The 19,624-nt window shown below is 31.4% G+C and overlaps 1 protein-coding gene across 1 annotated transcript in view; it reads right to left on the reverse strand.

The window, feature by feature from the left end:
* Positions 1-19,624, reverse strand: part of LOC147071446 (B-cell receptor CD22-like) — a 939,709-nt gene that overhangs the window by 109,909 nt on the left and 810,176 nt on the right. The window contains exon 13 of the mRNA XM_085948586.1: positions 6,217-6,396. Within this exon, the coding sequence (XP_085804712.1) occupies positions 6,217-6,396 (180 nt within the window). The remainder of the gene's footprint in view (positions 1-6,216; positions 6,397-19,624) is intronic.

Genomic DNA, 19,624 nt, shown 5'->3' on the forward strand with positions numbered 1-19,624 from the left:
TCTAACTCACCTCTAGTAGGTACTCACTGATGACCATAATTCTCCCCCATTTTTCTCCACTGCTTCTGTGCTTTTTGCATTCAGCGCAGTTGGAGGTTCTTTGATATAACCCGTCTCCTTAATATCCAATACCTTGATACGCCGTTATTTATAGGCATATAATATGTGAACGAACAGAATCCTTGCGCGAAGTGTCTTCTGTACATGACGAAAGCTCATCGCTTTTGTGATGTTTTGATCGTCAAGTGTAAATGGCGTGGGTCATATTTACTTTTTAATTTCGCGCAATGGCGTGTTGTTTTTGAGATAAACAAAATTCCACAGATCAAAGGAGTCCAGCTATATAGATGAAATACTTGAATCATTTAAGAAATCCTCCAAGACTCTTCATTTAGCAATGGCAAAGAAAGCCTGTTGGAGAGAGGTAAATGAATGATAATCGAAATAAATGCATACCTATTGCATAGACAATATATTTTGTATTGTATGTATTTGCACAAATGCATTTACAATATTTTGAAAATAGTGCTCCATTCCATAGTCCGAGATAAACGATTATTTTATTTATCAAAATGAATCGAATAATTCGGCATTAAAAATAATATGATGAAAACTCGCCATACTAATCACTTTTCAAACTAAAACGCGTATTTTGAAAATGTAACATTCCATATTATATTGAACATACATAACTTGAAAATACCTCGTGTATATACCCACTAGAAAAAATCATTTTTCAAATTTAATAAGCATATTGTAATGTATGACCCATTAGTTTAAATTGTCGTAATTAAATAGGAGGATCGTAGCATAATTGGTTAATGCACAGATTGGCGCGAAACCAATGATTTAACGTGTTCGAATCTCACCGAGTTTCGTATTTTAAAAAAAAATGATTTTTTTCCATTTAAGTAGGTATATTATCTGAGGTGTTTTCATGTTATGTATGTTTAAAATGTGTATATTGTCAAAGTGTTTTTGACTTGAAACGTGTTTTAAGAAGTTTCCGCTAGATGGTGTCATAAATGTTAATACAAACTATATTCTCGATTATTCATTGATAATAAAATTGCATCTTTGCATCCAATTTCATATAATGCTAAGTATGATATTGCTAATATCCCACTATTTTAATAACATACAATATAATATTATAATATTAATTTGATTGTTAATTATTGGTTAAAAGGTACTGTAATAATCAAACGTAGTAGGTACTTATTCTACATAATTTAATAACCACCAAGTTCGGTTACGGGACATTATCAGCTGATACAAAATATATAATCGAACTGAAAGATAAGTTATGTACTATCATATTGATAATAATTAAGGCGATACCTCTACCTACCACACCGAGCTTCAATATTGGGACCATACCAATATAAGATTTCGTATAAATATAAAGGATTTCAAGATGTACACATTTATATTTTTATAAAAATCGATGTTTTTTTTTTTTTTTTTAAATAAACATAAAAAGTATTAAAACTATGAATTCGTCAAAAATCTCTACGACGCAATGTAGAAAACTTAATAAACTAAATTTAAATAATAAATATGACTATAAAATATATGTAATAATAAGATGGGGTCCTTTGACAAATTCACATTTTATAATATTTTATCTTTGCCTTAAAATAAAAAAATATATTTCTTTTTAATGTTTTCAGATACATATTTATTTATTAATAAATACAATTTACATTCTAGATTATCAAAAAAATGTCTCAAATTGCAAGCTTCGTGTTTTTCCGCTAGGTGCCTCTGGTAGGTAAGAGGTATCGCCTTGAACTCCTCTATTCAAAATAAGTCAAGTAAATTTACTTAGCCTTACAGAAAACATTAGTGTACTGAATCATAGTTTTATTGTATTAAACAAATATAATATATTATATACCTATCTTTGTATAAAGAAAATAAAAAAATGTTAAAAAATAAATGGGTAAGTATTAGGTATGTTAAATGCTCGAAATTAAAAAAATATTTTATATTAATAATTAATAGTTGTTTTCGTATTTGTATATGTTTTTTAAATTTAATCCGGTTAACGTTCTTTTTGCACATACGGCAATTTTATTAATCCGAGTGATATTTGAATGTTTATAATTGGATGATCTGTACATATTTCTATAATTACTGTTATTTTTTATAAATTTAAGTCGATATCCACGGAGTACGCTGACCTTTGCGTAAAATAAATAACCGTATCGTGGAAGTCATGGGTATAAATTTATGACCCTCACTAAATCTATCATAGACAACCAAACGATATCAGCCATAAACAATCATGCAACATATTATTGGGAAAGAGGTAAATAAAATGTAGGTAGGTAAATAATAATAAAACAAAACAGAAAAATACTGTTTTTTTCTTCAAATGCCATTATCGACTGCATTGCTTCAAATACTTTATTATGTAGAGCTTATTTATACGTTGGTAAACTTGTACCTACCACAAATAAACATCTTGGAAAAGGTCGAGTGTAATTTTCCGCTGAAGCTGTTATATGTCATTTCCAGGATTCGCTTGTTTAAAATATTCATAGCAGGTATCTTATCTATGTAGATAGGTATCTATCGTTTTATTTTTGTTTTTATTTTCTTTTCATGATAACATCATACATCATAATACTTACATCGGGTTTATTATGAACATATTGTTTGAGAATAACGTTGTTTTTTTAGCTGTCTTCGTTATTTTTGTATATCTGATAATATATATCTGTTGCAAAGGGTGGAGGTAGGCTATTAAGATCCGACATACATATTGCACACTAAACTTTGTCAGTCAATCGTTTCATTGTACTAATACTACAATGTGTAGATAGTGTTTGTTAGTTTTTAAAATTCAATTTAACTTACCTTATCTAAGTCATAGTATATACAATAGTAAAAAAATAATCGTTTATCTATAAAATATCTAAAAATATGCCGATAAACCGAATATTTTTTATCAATTATGGTTTGGTTCTTCACGGCTTCATGAATTTAAAAAAACTAACCAACACTATCTGTAATATTATTATGTATTCTTAATTCAACGAAAATAAATAAGTATGACTGAAAAAGTGTGCATTATTTTGGTTCGATCACCCATGGCATACCTAAACTATTATGGTTTAATTGAATTTTAAAAATTAACCAGCACCATCTGCAAATTGTATTCTTAGTTCAATGAAAACAAATAAGTTATTAATTGAGTTAGCATTTATTTGGTAGAATTCCATTTTACAAGAAATGAAAATATAATCAATATTAAATTCTACAGGTTTTTAAAAAAGTTTGTCGATAACTATTTCGGTTGTAACACCATTATCAAGACTATTCAGATAGGCCGTTTCCCTCTGCTTAAATACTATACGTGTATAGATAGAGACAGAATACATTTTCTTATTCGTTCCAGCAATATTATGAATTTGTACACTTATTATTAATTGTAATATTATTAATACTTTGAAAACCCTTAAGTGGGTTTTTTAATGGATATCAAAATTTACAAAATTTATCAAAATTACAGTGTTCGAGTACTTTGGTTATTTATTGACATTATTAATCAATTAACATATTATTAGTATAATTGTCTTAATCGTGTATTTAAATTATATTTAATAGTGGCGACGAATGCATTACCAAATTTAATTCAACGTATAGTATTTAGGCAAAGGCAAACGGCCTATCTGAATAGTCTTGATAATGGTGTTGCAACCGAAATAGTTATCGACAAACCTTTTTAAAAACCTGTAGAATTTAATATTAATTATATGTTCATTTCTTGTAAAACAAATACGTATGACTGACAAAGTTTAATGTGCATTATTTATGTCGAATCTTAACAGCTTACCTCCACCCCCATATATATTAAACTATATAGACGATAAAAGCCTCCAGTATCTCTTTCCACTCATTATTCGTTACCAATTATACTGGAATCATTCGACAGTGGTACCATTACGACGCAAGCTACTACATGACAGCAATTTTCAGCGATTGACCGCAAGTCGAGCTAAATGTCCGGCCGATTAATATTTCATCAGGAAACATTTATCACATAGCGGGCAGCCTCCTTATTCATTGTTTTTGAAGTTATACTTCTTTAGGCGCGTTTGGAAAATCAGATCAGAGTGTATTTTTGGCGTGTGACATGTAACACATAATTTATATTTTCACACGAAAAAAATCGCACTCGATTTTGGATTCGAACCACGATTATTCGGTTATCAGCCTAACTCACTGTCTTTACGCCACAGTATGATTATGCAATCGTGACGATTATACAGTATAATATTATAGTTTAAAATTGTTCCGTTGCCTAGGCAGCGAATTTATTATTGTCGGCCATTTTCAATTCCTTACGTAAACAAACGATTAAACGTCAAAGTAACAGTTGATACTTTAAAAATAAAAACAACGAGAAATCATTACATAATTTAATAATATAAGTTAAAGTGTATAGAAATAAACCAACGGCATTCCAATAAGCGGTCCTTTTTCTTGAGTGCGTAATTTAACAAGATAATTAAGAGCTAGTCAAAGAATCTAGTTTATCACAAGTTATGTTTTTGTTTTGTTACGCCAAAGAAGTATAACTTCTAACGCGCGTACATAAGTACACACACCGATTTTTTTTTATTGTAATCGTTTATAATTCAAATAATTGGCCTGACTTATCCTCATTCAAACAGAAAATTATCAAAAATATAAATATGTAATATCAATATTTGTAAAATAGTAATTTAAGATCATTTGAGAACAAGACCGCATTTAAAAATGTATATTTAACTTTGAAGGCGGCTATCGGTGCATTAATTTATATTAATACCTACAATTGTCAACACCTTATTTGACAGTAAGTTAGGTTTGATAATTAAACCTAATTAATTATTAAAATATTGTATCACAAATATTATATTATATAATAAAAAAAAAATAATTAGAAATATCAGACAATTTCATCACGAGTATTATTTTGTTTGACCTAGACTACCTCAACAGGTAAATATTTGTGTTTGTCTTATAAAATCGGCAAATTGGTAAAATACAGTACCTATATTAAAAGCTGTTTTCTTCCATTGTAAAAGCTTTGGAATAGGACGATAAATTGTAGCTAACGGTCGTTGGTCTGGGGAATCCGCTGAGAAAACAGAAGAAAAACAGATACTAACGCCGCTGTAATATTGTGTGAAATATATAAGTACGTAGGTACCAACAAGAGAAAGCTTTGTATTATTCAATAAAACTATTACAGAGCTTTTGAAAAGTTATACGAGTCCAGAATGATAAAATAAATTAATCAATTATGCACGAAATAGAAAGAAATGTTTGTCAGTTAGTATTATGATTATGAATAGGTATTCTGTGATTGAAGCATTTTGACTATTTTCATAACACGGAAGTACATTTTTTTTGTCTGTATGTCCCATTAAAATTTAAAAAAACTACTTAATAAATATTATTAAACTTTCACAGCTTATAATCTATTACATTGTTGGTGTCTATCAATTTAGTCGAGTCTCATCTATATGAGATATAGAATAGAAAATATTACGAAATCACCAGTGAGTAATTTGGTCAAATGGCAGTGGTGAAGTGCGTGTGGAAAGGCGGGTGCCTGTATCCAATTATTGTCGATCGCGCGGGATCACTTGAGCTCTCAGACGAGTATGCTACTGATATATGTGTCTAAACTCACTGACTAGATGTTAATATAGATGAAGCGCGTAGAAAGGCACGCACATAAATCCAACTTAAAAAAATCAGTTTATTTTTGTTACTGTATTTATATACATTTTATTTTTGTATGTTAAAGACGTGAGTAATCGCCAGTTAAAATAATGAAATAAAAAAACTTTACTACTTTTCCTTAAAATAGATCAGAGATCGAAAATCTTGTTATCACTAAGGGTACAATGTGATATTTGGAAAACGCCAAGGCTTCATAAAAACATTGGTATAGTTAGAATTATTAGAATAGAATTCCACGGTTCGATTGATTTGTTTCTGAAATGACATGGAAATATTTTTTTTTAGAATAGATAATTAAATTAAAACATATTTTGGGATTCAAAAACAGAAAACAGCCACCTGCTGCTGTTAATGTCATGTTTCATTACATAATGTTATTTGTGATTTTTCATTCATGGAAATAGCAATTTATAAAAGAATAACAATTGAAAAAATAAAGTGTAGTAGAAATAATATTGAGTGGGTACCAACCTGACCCCGATCCCTGCGACGTCAAGTTTAGCCGACGTTGCTTCGTCCTCCCGTCGACAGCTTCCAAAATGAAGGTCTGAGGAAGGCCACCGTCATGTCCTGCGACGCACCTTACTTCCAGTGCATCACTCGCGTTTGCTGGTCCTCTCAATGTGCAGTTTCTGAGTGCGGATGGTTTGGCTACAAAATAAAATAAAGTGAAATATTTAAATTTATTTGATAATGAAGTATTTTTTAGTGAATTAAATTATTTGTAATTTAGTCATTTTTTGTTTACGTTTCCTTTATCGTTGAGAATCGTGACTCGTTTAAAATGTCCTATTGATCATTGCATTCTGCCATCTGCATAGTTGAAGATACTGATATTTGCTAATGTAACGAGAAGATAAATTAATCATTCGCCTATAAAAAATATGTGAATTTATGCCAGATCCGGGATTTGAACCCGGAATCCACGACATAATAAGCCCGACGCGTAACCGTTCGGCTATGGTGGGCATTAATTGTATTTTCTAGGGTATTATTTTCTGTTGTGTATTATTATTATCTGTTAAAATAATGAATGAAATCAGGCTCCCTTCATTGCATTATGTAAACGTCAAATTTATGTTGTTATGTCAAGGCAAGACAAAACACGCCATCTGTGGTCACACTTGGAAGCTCAAGGTTAATTCGTATATTTTCGAACGTTCTCGGTAATTTTTTGAAACGATCGTGCCCAAAAAATAGGAATTGTACTGCTCGGCTATCGTGGGCTGTTCAAAACTAAATAAAGAACAATAACGACACAATTTATACTAAAGAAAAGTGACTGATTTAAAATAAATACGTAATTGATATTAATTTTTCTCAACCGTTATAGCGTATGCTATTTATAATTTGTGGAGTCAAATACCTGATGATGGTTTTAGAGCCTTGAATCATATTGTGATGATAGCAGTTCTCGTAGTTAAATGTATAAGACATTTAATTCTCATCAGTTCGAAATCCGGTGAGATCACAGTACATTTATTTTATGTGACTTTCTCAAATCATGGGTGTTTCTGACATTATTTAATTGCTAATTTTATACTACTAATATCGGGGTTATAGTATTAATAATTACAAGATAAAAAGAACTTTTTAAATACCACGTTTTTAATTTTTCTGTTGAATCATATAAACTTGACAATTCTATGTATTAATAAAACCTTTTTATTATACTTGATAGACATACTGAATAAATATAAAATACTGAAATGTCATTGTGACATTTCATATTGATTTCCATAGTAACGCACGTATATATTAATAATTTAGTTGCTAGGACCCCCTTAGCAACCAACAATAATAACTTTCCATACAAAACGGAATTAACTGAAAATGAATTCAATTCTGCTTAAAAATGGCTAAACTATTAAAAGAATGCATTGTCGTCGTGTTCTGATATATTGTAAAAGTTTCAAATGTCTAGCTAGTCGGGAAATTAGTTAAAAATCTTCAATCGTCCAATACAAATCTTGGATAAACAAGAAAAAAATTATACTGGACACACAAGAAAAAATCTGTACCGGACAAACAAGAATACGAGCTAATAAAAACGTGGTAAAATAAAAAAAATCCTTTGTATCAAATTCAAATGTATTTATTTACATGTTTCTATTACTAGTGTTACAATAATAATTACAGTTTCACTATTCGATTGTGTTAAGCCAATTTTTGTCTGCATAAAATATTTCACGTCGACATTTGCACGAATAATAATCGATCATCGAATTAAATAACATGCACGCCCCTAGTCCGGCCCATTACGGCCCACAATCGCATTTTATTCAGCCGAACAATGACGTGTACTGCGGGCGGGGGGCGGACTGGAAGGCAATATAATCAATTATGAATTGAAATCATTTCGGCCCATTTTTCGAGCGAAATATAATTTGGCTGAATGCATCGCTGCTTCGCGAGCGATTGACCGACATTGTAGGCGCACAAACGGACATTTTTTTGTAAATTAATAACTATTATTCTTCTATAACTGATTTTATTATAAAAACTAAACAAATATAAATATGTATCTATAATATATCAATATAAAAAAGTTGTCGTAGATACGTAGTACAAAATAACAGAAAATAAAATGATTCTTAGCTAAGAAAAACTATTCTTATAAAATCAGTAGCATTAATCTGCATGTTTACACTTCGTCCAAAGTATTCAATAAACTTATGCAAAATAAATAAATTATAGCATGACCTAAGCTATTTTGATTTCTGATTTTTTGATTGTAAAAATATGCCGCAAACTTTTTGAAAGCAGATAAATTTTCCCTCATAGACCCATGAACGCCTCCAAACCAACTCGCTACACACCACACTCGGTCTAAATCGAGCGTATCGCGAGGCCCTACATTCGGATGTGACGCATCAGCAGTTGTTTACGCCTGGGAATACCTCAGGAGCAGATACCCAAGTGAGGTTTGACTAAGTTTACTTAAAGACGTAATTTAATAAAAAGTCCCATGAGAGAGAAAAGCACGGAGTCTTAACAGTGATAAATGAATTTAATGATATATAACAGGGATGGGCATACATGAGGTCAACGAGAGCCACATTCTGGATTTCCATAATATATAAAGAGCCACACCATAGTCACGTTCTCACGTCATATTAAATACAAAAATTGAAATTTAATTAAATTAAAGGAAAATTATTAGTTATTGATTAATTATTTTAAAGGAAAAGTGGCAAAAATACAAGTACAATGGGGAAAGAAAATAACCGTATTTTTGTCAAGAGATATAAGAGCCGCACTTAACCCAACGAAGAGATGCATTTGCCCACGTCTGATATATAAGATACAAAAAACAAAGCTAATAATATATAATACGGACAAACAAAACTATTTGAAGAGATCTTCACGTCCGCAATACGATGCTGCATTTTTTAATGCAATATAATTGGCCTCTATGGCGACTAGGTCGGACGGCCCGATGGGCCCAATAAGTGGTTGGAAAGACGTAAGCATCTCTTCCCTCTCGGAACTCATTCTCGGATATTTCCATAGGGTGTGGTTTGCATCCTGTAGTTCTCCGCCACATGGACATGTTGGCCAGGTAACAAGTATAAACTCATATAGATTGAATATATAAAATCTATCAAGTAGACAGGCACTAGTGTCTTAGGCCTGTTTCAGACGGGACACCGGTGTCGCGCTCGTATATAATAAGAAGGCCTTTGTATTATGTTTAGGAACACCCCGAGCTAATGAGTCAAAGCGTGTCCGGTACACTTTTCCGTCGGCCGCTACATTCTCAAGCCGCCGATACACATGTTTTTTATGACCGCAGACAGTTTTATATTCTAATTTATATCGTGAAATTATGCGTTGACTCATTAGCCCTGGGCGTTCATAAACATAATACAAAGGCCCCTTCATTCGAATACAATGGCCTCCTTATTATATACGAGCGCGACACCGGTGTCCCGTTTGAAACGGGGGTTACTCTCCATCAACATGAAAAATACGCACTCTATCTCAAATCAGATGGTGCACAGAATAGCTTTACGTATTCAGACTGGTGAACATAGTGGGATTTGAATCGTTCACGAAACTTCAAGATTGTGCACCGACTTCCAGTTTTCCGCCATTCCGACATACGCAGCCATTTAAATTAAAATCAAGTATACCGCCAATAATAGTGCGTATTTTAAACTATCGTGACAATAACTCTTTACACGTAAAAATACTGACTGTCTCTCCAATCTCATTCTTCAAGAGTAACACGCGATATTATCATTATTTTATGATACTATTTGAGTAATGAGTAGAGTTCGTTTTTTTGCCGGCAAGTTCGCCACTATCGTTCTACTGCGCAGGCGCAGATCGAAAAAGTCCCTACTGTCGCATGAAAATTCAGAAGCTTCCAAACTTTTTTGATTCATGCATGCAAGCTTGCAGGATAATACATGTTTACCCAAATATTTTCTTGTTATGGCCGCGATAATACAGTAAGTATTATCAAGTATTGTCAACAGTAAATACATGCACTTGTAAACAGGGTATTATGCTATATTCTTAAATCTTGGGAAATATTCAGTAGATGTGGAATAACTATGGCAGTGACGATTGATTAGATGTCAGGAAGGTACATACTATTATATTGTATACTATTTAGACTACTTAGAGTGTATAGATCGTGCTTTATGAGTGGAGGGTCTTGCTCCAATATCAATTAACGCATACTACTTGATATTCCCTTGTTACTAAATAGGGCCATCAGATTTTTATTTCATTGTGAGGCTATTACCCGCGAATAATATTGAATATGTATGCGGGTACGTTATGAATATTTTTTTTAAATCGCTTGTCATGTTTCAAGCGAACTTTTTTATTTCGACAATAGATTGCGTTGTTGAACGTTTTTGTGCGCTTTCCTTTGAAACTGTGCACTGGTTTGTGTCCCTGCTACGTGTATGACAATACCGAATTAGTGGAATTTCAAATTTACCGATTATTTATTGTGGTAAAAGTTTTTCATAAAATGCATATAAAAATTATTTCTCTTCTCGCAATAGCTGGATATTTTTAAGTGATCTAAATAATGCCATATTATTTATAATAATGAAATTTATCTTTAATGGTAACCTGTAAATAATATTGCTATAATTAATATTATTTAGAATAGTTATGTTAAGTAGTTCAACATAATGAATTATAATATGAAATGTTTTGTAATGTGCAACTGGGTAAAACAGTAAACAATTGAAAATATTCTTTCTATTCAAGCCGTCGTACAAGCTGTTCGTTCACATTTCTAATACTAAGCTTGTTAAAATCAATATTTTGGCCTGTAATATTTAATATATTTAAATAATATTTAAAACCGGGTAGGTACATACAGAAATTTCAAGAAATGCTAAAATTAGACGTATTTACTGTGTAATCCAGTGCTTCTCAAATGTTTTCATTCTACGGCTCCCAAGATTTGAAAAAAATAATCCCCGACCCCATCTCGCCGGAAAATAAATAATTTTAGTTATCAAAAGCTTTATTAGGCATTAATTACTACTACAAATACACAAATAATATATTTATAAATATATTAATCACTAACAAAAGAATATTTAATTATATTATTGTAAAATCTACAAAAACAGTTTAATGAGAGGGATGTGGTTACGTGTTACAATAATCAAAAATTAATTTACAGAGAATTTTCCAAAGTATCCGTTAAAAGATATGACCAGTGCTTATTTGTTTATTATTACTTATTAGTAATGAAGAACATGCTGTTTCGCGTAGGTATGCTGATACATGCTGTAGGCATACGGCCTCCAGGAGTGCCGCGACTCATGAGTTTGGGAAGCACTGGAAAGACCAAATAATTATAGCACACACAATTAAATTTTCTATAATAAGATATATTTAATTGGGTATTTGTTTCCCTTAGAGATGGAAATGGCAGAAAAGAAAATATAAGCATTGTAGATAGATCTACATAGATATGTGGTGAACACAAAGTGATAGCTATATTTTATGGACAAGTACATTACCTTAAAACGAGTTTTAAATGTATTTATGTTCAAAAACAAATTGAGCTGAATATAGTATGAGTTCCGAGGAGACAATAATTCATATTAAACAGCGGTTAACTTTGTATAGTTGTTACATACGTAAAGTTTATTCGAGTCGTAGGAAACATTTTTTGGCTGTACCTACCATTATATAATACTTATTTTTATTTGAACATCCGCTTTTCAGTTGTAGCATATTATATACACCGTGAGGTACATTTAAGAATCTATGTCTTCATGTGTCTTTCCAGCATATCATATCATAGCATTTAGTAAAACAAAACACAATATGTAATATGTTCTTTTCTTAATATTTAATAAGTACTATATATTGTTTTTATTTGAATTAATACTTACCACCATTTGTTGTGGATCACATACGTTAAGCGAATGGGTCACAACCAATTCTTGTAAATAGTCTATTGAGTGACTCTTTGGACATAATATCCACATAGGGATGTTAGAGAAGTATCGATTATTTTTTTTTAAAGAAGAATTAGGAAATTAATTAATTTTCTATTAAAACTAAATACATCATTTTGCCGAACGCATGGTAGAAATAATTACAAGATAAAAAGAACTTTTGATATACAATGTTTTTAAATTTTCTGTTGAATCATAATAAACTTGACTTGACTAGCTTAAACGATCAAAAAATATGTACTTGATAGAAATAATACTGAAATGTCATATTGATTTCCATAGTAACGCACGTAAATATTAATAATTTTGTTGCTAGGACCCCAGACCCCTAGCAACCAATAATGGTGACGAAATAACTTTTCATACAAAACAAAATTAACTGAAAATTAAATCAATTCTACTTAAAGATGGCTAAAATTATTAAAAAATGCATTGGCATCGTGTTCTGATATATTCTAAAAGTTTCAAATATCTAGCTAGTCGGGAAGTTAGTTAAAAATCGATTGCAAGATTTGTACTGGACAAACAACCACCGGACAAATAAGAATACGAGCTAAGAAAAATGTTGTAAAAATAAAAAAAATAACACTGTTTAAGCAAACGACAATACACTATTCAATATCATAATATGGGTTTTGTTTAGCAACCTGGGTTTCACTTTTCAAACATTTTAAGGATCTTTGAATACATTGTTATTAATAAAATATCTAAGGTGGTAGGTATTATTCGATGGTAGGGGTAGGTATTGTTCTTAATTTTAATATAATATAATAAACTCAGAACGAATTAGTCAATAATCCAGAGACTACAGATAAAGGAACGGCTCTCGACAATATGTCTGAGACGCATTCTGCAGTTTTTTGGACTGGTGGTTTCGAGTAACCCCAAGGTAAGACATAGCAGAAAGATATCTTCAGCGCGCTGTAGCGACTAAGTAAATGAGCTTACTGGAGACAGCCTTCACGGTGTCTTGACAGAAACATAATATCAATAGCGGTGGAGAGTATTAGTTGCATAGAAGATGACAGAATTTCTAGTTGGTCACGATCCTCAGCCATGAAGGAACAACCAAGAAGAGAAAAAGATATATAAGTATAAATAATAAAGATACCGTTGAATATAATGCGATGCTAAAAAGTGGCAAATAAAGAAAGAAAAATAAATAGGTAGGTATAAAATTTTGCCTGCGGCGTTGACAATTATTTGTCCGTGATTATAGTTTAAATATGCATATCAGAAGACTTTTGTTTTATTTATTCATCTATAATAGAGTAAATAAAAATAATTACAAGATAAAAATAACTTTTTATATGCCACGTTTTTATATTTTCTGTTGAATCATATAAACTTGACAATTCTATGTATTAATTAATACTTTTTTTGTACTTGAAATACTGAATAAATATAGAATACTGAAATGTCATTTTGATATTTCATATTGATTTCTATAGTAACGCACGTATATATTAATAATTTAGATGCTAGGACCCCCTTAGCAACCAATAATAGTGTTTTACTTTTTACGATTTTTTTCCGAAATAACTTACCATACAAAACAGAATTAACTGAAAATGAACTCAATTCTGCTTAAAGATGGCTAACAGTATTAAAATAATGCATTGTCGTCGTGTTCTGATGTATTCTAAGAGTTTCAAATGTCTAGCTAGTCGGGAAGTTAGTTAAAATCTTCAATCGTCCAATACAAATACTGGACAACAAGAAAAAAATTGTACTGGACAAACAAGAATACGAGCTAATAAAAACGTGGTAAAATCAAACACGATATTTAAAAAATATATATTAAGCGCTTCGATTCGTATTTTTTTACCATTTTGAGCGCGGCATTAGTGAGATGTGATCAGCTCAGAGAATATTCATCATAATAATATACAGAAATAGACACACCTCAAAAGCCTCCTGGATCTAAACGCAAAATGATATTCATAGAAATAAAAAGAAAACGTGACTTTCCCCCAGTCGACAGGATTTGAATTCAGACCCCGGTGTCCACTACTTGTCTACTACAGTACCAAGTAAATAGTTTGTAATATTATCTAGTAGCTTTACACCCTAATGCTTATGTGTCGTAAAGTCTATGGTAACGAATGTGTTGCAACGAATCACTGAGCCCTAATATTGCGCATCACTGAGCCTGAGGTGCTTCTACCTAGAAAACGGTCAATAGACGGGTTTATTCCACCCTCAGTGGCGGCCAACCGGCAGCGGCCAGAAATGGACGGGATCGATCCAAATTTTCTCCTTTATATGAGGGCTGATCGAATTTTCCAGCGCCGCATATGGAGTATGGAATATTTTGCGGCGGATTTAACAGATATGAGCATTGTGTTGCACAGGGTGGTGCGTCGAAACGGTATTTTATTAAACATACACATATAACCAATATAAAAGATTATTAAGATCTTTTTGAAAAAAATCGACAACCAGCAGGATTCGAAACTGCACCCCTTGAGATTCGCGCCCATGTGCATTGACCATTGTGCTATTAGTTTCTTATCTAATTGCGACAAATTTAATGAATGATTTTTAAATACTCTCTGAAGCGCTTTCTAAATTGCATTACTTATTGGTAACCTAATCGAATTTTGTATTTTAAGTATTAAATTAGGTACCTTAATTACTAACAGGTGTCAGGATCACTCAATTCTTTTGTAATAACGTACTTGCACTTGCAGATAATTTAATACGGCATACGTACGTCATGTATGTTTAATAAAATCTTGTAAATTATTGTTCGTTGAATAAAAAAATAGTTGTCTTATTGTTTGTTAAAATATAAATAATAATAAATAAATAAATAACATTCCTCAAAAAAATATTTTTTATAATAGGGAAAGAGTTGAGGCATGGTCTAAAAAGATCGTAACTATGCTACGCGCGGATTGTGCTAATGTGCGTGCCGAACGGAACATACTTTGTCATAAACATTTAATTTAGTGTTATGTTTTTATTGTTATATAATAATAATATATTCATTGACATATTTTCTTTTTCGAGTACAGGCATAGCGTTTTTTAGTTATCTTTACACGATATAAGAATACATTCTTACGACGACATCACAAAAAAAATCGACAAGCTCCCACCTCGAATGCCGCTCGGCGATTGGCGACGAATGCGAAATTTCATCCCACCTATTGTTGAAAATTATTTACCGTTTCACTTATGTATGCTCTTAAGGAAAGAGGAGTTTTTGCTCATTGAAATATTGATGTATAAACAATACATTTTCGCTCAAATGAAGGTTATCGTAACCGATTTTTTTAAGTCTTTGCGTCCTTGCTATGGATAAAATACTCAATTCGAATCTGTGACCTACGATTTTAGAGGTGGATACTTATCTACGACTCCACTACACGGGATGCATAAATAATTAGGTAAATTAGCTTCAATACGGAGTGTATGACTCGTGATATAGTTTTTGAGGTTTGGCTATTCGCTATTTTCTCAACGCATTATGTAAATTCCGTGGAGAATACAAAACGGCGGCATTTTGATCCACTACGACTACAGAATTGCCGACGCTTTATTATGTAGGAATAGGGTACGTTTTTACAATATTAAGCCCATCTTAAGTACATCGTCGTACACAACGGCATTTTTTATTGCATCAATACTGATTCATGATATCTAAATTATTACAAAAAAAAACAGAATGTTTTGCACAATGTTTAATATTTTTAAAACAGTGCATTTAAATCAATTTGAAATATAATTACTATTATATATAAATATAAGACAAGGATTTGCGATGTACCTAATAGAGTTCGATAAAAACCTCAAATGGACATAGGCTGGACACACAGCTCGAAGGAAGGACAATCACTGGACAAATCTAGTCTGGAGGTACAAAACGTCCGCAAGGTAGACCGAGAGGCCACGGAATCGATGAAATGGTTAAGTTCTGCGGAAGTTCGTGGCAAAGCAACGTACAGGACGAGAGAAGTGGAATAAGCTTGGAGAGGCCTTCATCCAGCAGTGGATAGATTCAGGCTGATGATGATGATGACTATAACGACTGTTATTTTTTATAATATTTCTTTTTTCATCAGAAAATTTGAGATAAAAGGACGATGTTAGTTAAATTATTGAATATTAATTTAACATCATTTTCAAGACGAAAAAAATAAGATAAAATAATACTATATATAATATGTCAATTGTAGCATAATGCTGTACATATTAGGTGTAGAATATTATATGTTGCATTTTCATTTAATTATACAAATAAAAAAGAATATTTATTTTTCAAACCTTGTACTTTTTGGTGACGGTTTAAAGATTTTGTAGAAAACTTTCTTTTATAGACTTGGATCCTGAATAGATGGAAGTGAAGAAAAAAAGATTACTGCTTTTTATATAAACATTAAAGAGTTTATTAGACATTAAGTATTTGTTTGCTTAGAAAAATAGCTCGCACGGCTAACTGAAATTTATTTCAGCAATTTTGATAAAAAGAATGTCACAGGAAACGTAATTACGTAATACAATTGTAATTATGAGAGTTTTTCATAAATACATGGATATTATAAATGCTGTTTTGGATCACCCGGTATGCGTTTACACGAGTTCATTAAATTGAATTTGATAAATTGTCAAGCTATCAGTCTACCTGACAACATCGTTAAGAAGTTGTCAACAGAAATTTGTTCGAATTCGGAAAATACATATTTTTATGAAACTCTTAATGGCTTATTTGGGTTAAAATTGAAAAGTTTGTGACAGCTTACGGAGTATTATTATATAACGTATAAACTTATTTTATAAAAGATATATCCTCAAAAAATATGCTATGCAGTACGTCACAAGGAAGAAAAGATGTTATATATAATATTATTATTATTATAAAGAGTGTTCAAAAGATTGCATTGTATGAGAATGCTGTAAGTATCATGGACAGACAAAATCTGATTGTCAACAATTTGGATTTTAGTGACACATTCTTCTAGTGGTATTTTGTCACATTGAAAATCGAAGGGCGCGAAACACAGCTTCTTCCAGATGGATATAACATCAGTATTATAGGTTTTCCACTATCATTAGACATGCATATAACTGAATTACAAATAAGTGGAATGTATCACTGTATCTCAGAAACGATCATGTTATGATAAACTAGTTGGCATTTTTTGCATTGGCTCTACAATCCTATGTGGATATTGGTCGCCTCCTGAAGGAGAAATGCAAGCCCGTTGCCTTATTCATGAATTAGACAAAATATCTGGAGAGTGCGTGAAATCGGCAGTAATTTTTCTGCCTACTTCATGTCTTGGACAAATTAGATAGTAGCGCTACGGTGGTATTTTTTGCAACTAAACTAAATGTATCAAATGCTCATGGATTGGTCACAATGTACATTTATATTATCTATGGTCAAAATAGATGATCGCGCTCCGTGGTGTTTTTAGCAACTAAACAAATGTGTCAAATGTCATTGATTATAATATAAAAATATACCAATCAATAACTACAATGACGTTCATATCCATTTACTATGCGCAAAAAATTCTAGAACTATAATATGATAACGGAAGAATTTTATTGAAAAGTATTTTCGCGATTGATTCGTGCTTGGGTATCAATTGTGCAATGGTCGATTGAATGTTTGTGATAGTTTGTTGACACTTGATATCTAACCTCAAAATGGACATTCAGTTGAATAATTTAATTCAGAATTACAAAACCTAACCTAACCTAACCTAACCCAACCTAACCTAACCTAGTAATAATAATATTATATTATGTCCAATTATAACTAATAAAACCATCCGTATTAAATTTACTTTTTCCTCTGTCATGTTGACAGTTCAAGAATTCCATACCGTGGCGAATTCATGTACTTAGTAGAAAAATTACCTAATTCATGAATAGTCAACAGGTTTGACTATTAAATGAATTAGCCAAAATTTTGCCCATTTCATGTAATAGTCAATTTCGCACATTCGGTGTAACATATATATATATATATATGAGGTGTTTTAAAATGATGTATATTCAATTATCAATATAGAGAATGTTACAATCTGAAATCTTGTGAATTGAGGATGTGAGTTTCAAAGTCGGTGGGCTAAATAATGTCTAGAACATTTAGGACTGAAACTATAATATTTTCTTTAAGCAAGCATATTAGTAGACAGTTTGAAAAAAAAGCGAAATAAAAATGTCCTTAACGTCATTAAATTTATAAAAATCATATTTTAAATTACTGGTGAAATATAAAAATTGGCGGCTGACGATTTCTAATAGACACGTCATGGCCCCCACAAGGGTGGACTGACAGGGCTTTCGCCTTAGAGCCCGGATAGACTTGACATAGTGGGCTGGCCAGCTAAGCGAGATAAAAATTAGCAAAAATAGTCAAGAAATTAGCCTGCGGTGCTATTTTACTTTGAGAATATGATGATTGATATACTTTAATAATAAATCACGTATATAATTTGTAAAATGCTACTGTAGAGCATTACATTGCCCTTAATCTTGGCGATAAATAGGGTGCTCTTAAAAGATATTGGCCTGGGGGCCAGCTTCGGTATGGGAGGGCAATGAATCAACCACTGGTTTAAATATGTTTAGCTAATAAACAGAGTGGGATTTGATATTAATTTATTAAATATATTATATAATTTAGAAAAACACTTTCTGAGAGAGTATGTTATAACCAATAGAAAAAATCTTTTTTGAAAAAAGTAAGCCACCCGGCCGAGAATCGAACCCTGCATCTTTTACGGGTAAACGCCCCAACCGGCGCATTTTATCCAATATGCTACGGTGTGATATACTAATAGCGACAAATTTAAACTATTGGTCATTTAAATACCTACTCATTAGCGTTCTTTGAAATCAAGCTACTTTGGCAATCGGTTTTTGTTTCTTAAATAAAAGTAGGTAACTATTTTACTATTACTATAGATTACTAACCGACGTCGTGGAATTTCTCCAATGTTTATTTTTATATATGTATATATATAAAATAACATACTCTCTCAGAAAGTGTTTTTCTAAATAATATAATGTTCAATAATCAGAATGATATATTCTTAAAATCTTGTGAATTATTCGTTTGAATAAAAAAAATAGTTAATTATATATTAAATATATGAACATGATAATATTTTTTTTAGAATTATTAATAACCATGTCCTTGCTTTTTCGTACAAGGTGGTTGTTAGTAATTTTATTTTACGCACTACACCACGAGAGCCGCCTACATGATAATATTATGGTTCAGTACTTACAGAATCAAATACAAAAAATATCAACAAAATAAAAATGGAGGTTTCGAACTATGAAACTGATATCTTCAATATTATTCGTGGAATAGAAAAATGTTTATTGCATAATTGTTCAATGTTAGTGTTTATAAGTTTTATCAGTAGGTATAATGGATTATTTTTAGGATTGAATGAAAGAATGTAG

This window comes from Rhyacophila brunnea, unplaced genomic scaffold, assembly GCF_057557595.1.
Source record: "Rhyacophila brunnea isolate RB1 unplaced genomic scaffold, BYU_Rbru_1.0 scaffold_20, whole genome shotgun sequence".
Taxonomy (NCBI): domain Eukaryota; kingdom Metazoa; phylum Arthropoda; class Insecta; order Trichoptera; family Rhyacophilidae; genus Rhyacophila; species Rhyacophila brunnea.